General features: G+C 39.1%; 1 protein-coding gene across 1 annotated transcript in view; it reads right to left on the bottom strand.

Annotated features, from left to right (window-relative positions):
* Positions 1-690: 690 nt before the first annotated feature.
* Positions 691-7899, bottom strand: part of TSPAN13 (tetraspanin 13) — a 37943-nt gene continuing 30734 nt past the window's right edge. The window contains exon 6 of the mRNA XM_040260607.1: positions 691-1792. Within this exon, the coding sequence (XP_040116541.1) occupies positions 1718-1792 (75 nt within the window). The 3' untranslated portion in view covers positions 691-1717. The remainder of the gene's footprint in view (positions 1793-7899) is intronic.

Genomic DNA, 7899 nt, shown 5'->3' with positions numbered 1-7899 from the left:
CACACACACACACACACAAACACATACACACACACACACACACACACACACACCCTCTCTCTTGCCCTTAGCTAAAGATGGTATTAAGACAATGGCTTGAGCCATCTCAAAGAGTTAATCTGTCTTTCTGGATATTTCCTATACGTACATGAGGTATACATGTTAATAAACGTCTGTTGGTTCTCTTGTTATCTGTCATTTATTAAGTGGGGTCTCAGTCGAGAACTCAGGAGAATAGAGGGAAAATGATTCTTCTTCATCTACAATAGCATGGAAATTGCACCAAGAGAATTTAGCTTTCTTAAAAGATGAGCCGGTCTGTCAGAGGCATGTAAGTACCCACCAACAAAATGCTTTAAAATTCTATATATAGGTCAGCCATTTCTCCTCTTTCTTGCTCTAAAAGCATCAAAACAATTACTAATGAAATATCATATACTACATAAAATATGACAGGTAATTAGTAGTGACAGGAAAGAACTTCTATATTTCCCCCACCGAGATAAGCAACTTCTCTTTTAAAAAACAATTTTCACTTGGAGAAAATAGACATTGAAACATTTCAAGAGAAGATTCTGGCATGACTACTGGTGCAGGAAGTTAATTCCACGGTTGGATTACAGACTGAAACAGCAACTCAGTTCTACGAACCCAAAGCAAAAAAGAGAATTCCATTTCACTTAATTCATTTATCAACCCTTCCATTACTTTCTTTTAATTCAAACATCCAAAGACGAAGAAAGGTTTCCATACTTTAATTTTTTAACATAATATACAGAACCACAATACTATTTAAATTTCAAATTATGGGAGATCACATTCAAATATGCTTGGATTTGACAAGCTGCTGTGACAATACTGAGAAATTTCATGAGAAGGGTATTTAGAATTTGTAAGATAATCAAATGTTGTTTTACTACGTGAGCCAATGCATTAATAGTAACTTGTTTAAAAAGGCAATCTTTTGGACTTCAAATTATTATAAAAGAATACCAAGATTATATATAGATATGCTTTCTGAATTTCTCAAACTCATTTCATTTTGAAGGCCGAAGGTAAACGTTACGCATTAGGGCATTCAGGAAATCATTTCTCCTTTTCACTTACCTGTAAAAATCAAAACCTAAACCATACTTTCCTAAAGACACGACTATTTCTAGACTACATTAGTGTGATCAGAAAGACTACTAGAACTAACTTATCACTTTTATATTAACAATATTCACCACGTCACTTCTTTCCTAAAAGGACAAAAACTGGGGAGTTCAGATTTCCCTTGTTGAACTTATAATAATCTCATACTTTCTGGCTTTAATAAACTTCAACTCTTTTTTTTCCAGTGAGAACTATCTATACAGCACAGTGCCACATAACAATTATTCCAGTGAGATGTACATTAAGAGTCACAATATGATCAACACAATAGTGCCTTACAAAGTTTTTCTGCAGGTAAAAATGCTAAGAAAGGCCACAGTAGACAGTGCCAGACACTGTGAAAAACAGCAGATTACAGCTACCACTGAGGTTCAGAGGAGACCACAAGTTTCAGATTTGTTTCAGCAACGGAAAAAGAAAAACATTGAGAGAAACATAAAAATATATAACTCCACTGTCAATAATGTAATTTTTCAGGTACTGTTTCCTTAAACAGGCAAATTAGCTTAACTTAGAGGAAAGGTACAAGATCAGCATATGAAAGATGTTCCTTGTTTTCTCATCAAAGGAATGCACTAGGATTAGCACGAGGGTCTTTCTGGTTCCTGTATCTGTAGGTCAGCCAAACTCCCAGGATCTGGAAGGGAAGGAAGAAAAGAAGAAAAAGAAAGTAACAGTTGTGCGTGTTTACTCAGTTGATCCATAAAATAATCTGAACTCTCTGAAGCACTTTGTATTGTTTGTTCAAAGAGGAAGAGATTTCTTTTTAAAATGTAGTAAGTAACCCAAATTAGATGCCCTAAGAAAAACTGAACATTAGGGTAGGCCGACTAACGGCGGTCTCAGCTTGTCCACACCATAATCCTCAGAACCTGTCAGCATGCTATCTTACACCATAACAGGGGCACTGCAGACATGCCTGCGTTAAAGCTCATGAGATAAAGAGATCACGAGAGTGAACTCCGTGATGTACTCACAAGGGTCCTTGAAAGAGGGAAGCTGGAAGGACAAAAACCAGAGATAGAGCCAAGAGGTACAGCTCAAAGGCAATGTGACAACAGAGGCATTAGCAAGGAGAGTCAGAAGACGCCATGCTGCTAGCTTTGAAGATGGAAAAATGTCAATTTGGAATCGAGCCAAGAAGCGCAGGCAGCCTCTGCTGCTGCTGCTGCTGCTGCTAAGTCGCTTCAGTCGTGTCTGACTCTGTGCGACCCCATAGACGGCAGCCCACCAGGCTCCCCCATCCCTGGGATTCTCCAGGCAAGAACACTGGAGTGGGTTGCCATTTCCTTCTCCAATGCATGCAGGTGAAAAGTGAAAGTGAAGTCGCTCAGTTGTGTCCTACTCTAGAAGGTAGAAAAGGCAAGGAAGCATGTCTCTCCTAGAGCTTCCAGAAACAGTCTCTACTTTAAGCTTCTGACCTCCAGAAGTTTAAGACAGTAAATCTGTGTTGCTTTAAGCTACTACAAGTGTGATTACTTATTAGAGTGCAAAAGGAAACAAATACAAACACTAACTTGTCTTAATAGCTAAAATATCATGTTTTGCTAATTCAAACTGAGTTCAGTGAAAATTAAGCAATAACAAAAACCCTGCAATAAATACATTTTCCAACACAGATCATAAAAAATGTAATTCCTACAAAGGTGGGGGGATGTATACTTTCAGAAAAGTAATTAAATAGTGCTTGTCACACTTCCCTCACCATGTTCACTAATGAGATAACCAATAGAACCTATTATTTTTTTAATTAAGAAATGCGTTCATTCTGGTGGTCCTGCTACCTCAAAGCTGATTTATTGAAAATACTCAAAAATTCTTAGACAAAATTTAATGGAACAAAATGAAATTCAAATTATATTTCCATATTTCAGACCTAGGCCAACTTTTAATCTAAATTTTGTTCGTTTGACTTCATAACTACTCATTAGCTGTTGAAACTCGGAGAAGGCAATGGCAACCCACTCCAGTACTCTCGGCTGGAAAGTCCCATGGACGGAGGAGCCTGGTGGGCTGCAGTCCATGGGGTCACGAAGAGTCGGACACAACTAAGTGACTTCCCTTTCACTTTTCACTTTCATGAACTGGAGAAGGAAATGGCAACCCACTTCAGTGTTCTTGCCTGGGGAATCCCAGGGATGGGGGAGACTGGTAGGCTGCCGTCTATGGGGTCGCACAGAGTCGGACATGACTGAAGCGACTTAGCAGCAGCAGCAGCAGCTGTTGAAACTACCTCTAGATAACAGTGGTAAATCCAAAATTTTCTCCATTTACCATAGTAATAATTCCCGAGTTACTGTAAAACTCATGACTGGCAGAGGAGTTCCCTGGTGGCCTAGTGGTTAGGATTCTGGGCTTTCACTGTCACAGCCTGGGTTCAATACTTGGTCGGAGAACTGAGATCCCACAAGCTGTCAGGCATGGCCAAGGGGAAAAAAAAAAAAGGAAATTCATGACTGGCAATGTTTATATAGTTGTTACATCTGAGGATGTAGGGGCTGCTGGTTTGTGAGGTGAATCAAGGAAAGATAAGTCTAATTTAGGAAATAGCAACCCACTCCAGTATTCTTGCCTGGAGAGCCCCAGGGACGGGGGAGCCTGGTGGGCTGCCATCTATGGCGTTGCACAGAGTCGGACACGACTGAAGCGACTTAGCAGCAGCAGCAGCAAGGAAGTAGATAGTCTGGTTTGGAATCTGTATGACAAGGCAGGGATGGGGGGAATTTACTTAAACATACAAAGAGCACTTTGTGTCTAACTCTGTTCTTCACACTTCACAAATTCATACCATTTGATCAAAAACGCTATATGATAGGAATTGTCATTATCCTCATTTTACCAATGAGGGAACTGAGGCATGGAGAGGTTAAATAACTGGATAACAATCACCCTGGTCATGACTGCTAGAGTCAGGGTTCAAATTTGGGGTCCATGCATCTAATTATTTTGTTGCTTGAGAGAAGAATCTGATGTGGTACAGGCCATTCTCAGGCTAACAACATTTCATCTGCCATTTCAGCCACACTCATATTATAGGACTGAAATCCTTTCACACGGAGTAACTTCTCCACCACCCCTCAACCTGCCCGACCATCATTTCCCTGCCCCTGTCTCAGAAACACGGACACACAGGGAACTTCTGGTTAGAAGTTTTGAGATTGTTAAATACTTTTATTATCAACCCAGGATACAAGCTGATAGTGCAAGTTACAGTCCTTAGGGGAAACAGGGCCATCGAGTAAATTAAATACTCATAACCTGGAGCCATATTCTATCAAAGTTTAATTCCTCCAATTCAACTGTGACAAAACGAGACCACCTCTTCTGTGTGTCCCACTGCCAAACCACCATCTCCTTGCAACCAGGGAGAGCGTGACAGGGAGGTCATGCCCAAAGTACAGAAAGATCCAAGTTGGATAATCATGTATACTGGATTTTTAGATTACAAAGGTGCTCATGATTTAAAGATTTTCAATGGTAACTTTGACTAGACCTGATCATGAACTCTGCTGATTCTAGAACCTATACCCAGGACATGGTAGGTCACCAAAGTACAGTTTTATAAAATGTCTACGTAGAGTGTGCAACAAGTGTGTCCTTTGCTATTTATTTTTATATTTATTAAATGTAGAAAGATGTAACATAATATGCCAAATTATTAATGTTGATGATTTGAGTAGGTAACTTCAGGTAGTAGATCCAGCCTTTCAGCTTCACAATTTTCTGTATTTTCCAAAAGTTTCTACAAAGCATATGCACTAACTTTTAAAACTTCTTTTTTTTAAATTTTAAATCAATATTTCTTTGATGGTTTAAATTTATTTTCATGTGTTACAAATAGTTCAAATGAACTCTTTCTATTTCTTCTATGACAAGAAATCATCAGCTAGGTAGACTCATCCCTTCAAGTCCTGAGAATTGCTGATTCTGTGAAATACTGAATAGAAATGTAAAAAGTGAGAGTGTATACCCCCAAAACATATAAGATTGGATAAAATGTTTTTAAAATCTCTAGTTAGGTTTCAAAAGGAATTGGTGTATGAAATGTAAAGAAGGACTCCATGAAAGAACACTTGCAAAATCTAAGACCCATGAGTTTATACTCAAATAATTAGTATTTTTAAAAAAACAGTGGGGGCTGGGAGGAATGAACAGAGCACAGAAGATTTTTAGGGCAGTGAACATACTCTGTGTAATACCACAATGACGGATATATTTGTCTGAACTCAGAGACTGTACAACGCCAAAAGTGAACCCTAACGGAGGTGATGGACTTTGTGTGGCTACGATGTGCCCGTGTGGGTCAAGCATGACAAACGCAGCAGCTGGTGAGTAGTCGTGATAGTGGGGGAAGCTGTGCATGGGCGGGAGCGGGGAGGGCGATCCTGGACATCTTTGTTCCGTACTCTCAGTATCATTGTGAACTTAACTGCTCTAAAAATACAATCCTCTTTAAAAAAATATGCATAGCTGAAGCAGCGTGACCTGATGAGAAGAAAATGGAGCTGCTCAAAAGGACTAAATTCTCAAAATATATCCCAGATATAAAAAAGAAACCATGTGGCCACTGACTGTGGCTAATGAAGCATATTCAGCCTGGTCATTCTGATATTTTTACCATCTATATTTTCAAGCTTTTAGGACAAAAATCCAATTTTCTTTTAAAGGAAAGATAGGAAATGTGTACAGAATTGTTTTCAAGTGGTATATGAATTTTCTTGGATCGATGCCATGACCAACCCAGAAGTAAGATGGCTCTTTCCTGAGAAAAAGTAAAATGAAAAAATGCTTAGATTAGAAAGGAATGTTAGGGGAAACTTCCTTAAAAAAGTGAATACTAAGCTTGGTCTTTATCTCCACTTTGATCATTATAGCTAAGAGTGGACTTTTCATTCTTGAGGGGAAACAAAAACTGAATTAGAATAGAATATGTAAAACACACACACACATACATGTATATAATGTGCTATCTATATTAATTATACATTTTATACATATGTAATATACAGTATATGCATAAATGCAATACATGTCACACACAGTTAAAATGAGATCTAATGTGTAACATGGTGACTGTAGTTGATAACACCATATTGTACAATTGAAATTGGCTGACAGAGTAGAATTTAAATGTTCTCACCAAAAAAAATAGGTAAATGTTAATTAAATTGATGGGGGAATCTTTTCACATGTATAGTGTAGTGTGGTAGTGTTAAGTCGCTCAGTTGTGTCCGACTCTTTGTGATTCCACGGATTGTAGCCCACCAGGTTCCTCTGTCCCGGGGATCAAACTCAGGTCTCCTGCATTGCAGGCAGATTCTTTTACCATCTGAGCTACAAAGAAGAGCTTCCACATGTACACATCCGTCAAATCATCATGATGTATGCTTTAAATAACTTACAATTTTGTCTATTATACCTTAATAAAACTGAGATATATGTATGTATTTTTATATTTAGTTGTACAGAGAGATATAAACTTCTAGGTCCAAGATGAAGCTGCTATAATATTATCCAGAGTGCCACATCAGCGAGTAAAAATACTTGGGTAACTTCTGTGTCCCTGTAAACTCTCCGCTTCCCCAGAAGTGCAGCATATTCAGCCAGCCAATCCCCAAAGGCCAAGCCAACTCTAGACCTTCTCCTCCCAAACAAGACTGACTCTCTGGCCCCAGCTAACCAGATATTTTCTATTATTCTCTTCCTTATTCTTCATCCTATAAAAGCTCCTTGCCTTCTGCCTTATTCTGCAGTTCTCCAAAAGAAGACTTTCCACAAAGTGTTAAAGTTTGTTCATATCACCTATACTGTCTACTTTAATCATCTTTAACATATATAATCAAAATGAGAAAGGCCTTTCTAAACATACAAATCAATTGGGCAAACCACACAGGTAAAAGCAATAACCCTAACTAGGTAAAAGTAACATCTATAAGTGAAGTGAAGCCGCTCAGTCGTGTCCGACTCTTTGCGACCCCATAGACTGTAGCCTACCAGGCTCCTCTGTCCACGGGATTTTCCAGGCAATAGTACTGGAGTGGGTTGCCATTTCCTTCTCCAGGGGATCTTCCCAACCCAGGGCTCGAACCCAGGTCTCCTGCATGGTAGACAGACGCTTTACCATCTGAGCCACCCTATTTAAAAGTCATAAAAAAGTGAAGTCAATGCCGAAGAAATTGCAAGCAGAACAAGAAGCCAAGCAGAGTGACAGACAAGAGGAAGAGGGGAAGGGAGGGAAGGGAGGAAAGAAAAGCAGAACAGACAGCCTTCTGTGTGGCTGGTGAGCCCCCAGCCCTGGGCCCTCCTTTCTAGACACTTTCTGGGCCCTGGGGCCCGCTCTCCTCATCCTTTAAAAACATTTCCCCTTTTTGGCATAGACTGAGTGACAGGCGATCCAAAGGCCTTGACCAAGACAGACTTTAGGCGGGCAACTGATAAAAGAAATGCCAGTGGGCCAGAAACACATGAATTTATTTTCAAATTCACTAGTCACATTTCCAAAAGAGCAAGCAAAACTGTAATACTATTTATACCTATTAAATTGGCAAGTATCTTTTAAGATAAAAATATCAAGAATTAGTGCTTAAATCAAAAGTTGGTAGAATCTCCCCCAAATGGCCATTTAGCAATATTTATCAAACTCTTTTTTAAGCGGGCATATAATATGTACAATTTACTCATGTCTACAAACCAGCAGCTAAACACACAGCACCTGCCATATATCAGGCATTATTCTAAATATTA

Source organism: Oryx dammah, unplaced genomic scaffold (genome assembly GCF_014754425.2).
Source record: "Oryx dammah isolate SB20612 unplaced genomic scaffold, SCBI_Odam_1.1 HiC_scaffold_18, whole genome shotgun sequence".
Lineage (NCBI taxonomy): Eukaryota > Metazoa > Chordata > Mammalia > Artiodactyla > Bovidae > Oryx > Oryx dammah.
This window is presented reverse-complemented; position numbering and strand designations above follow the sequence as displayed.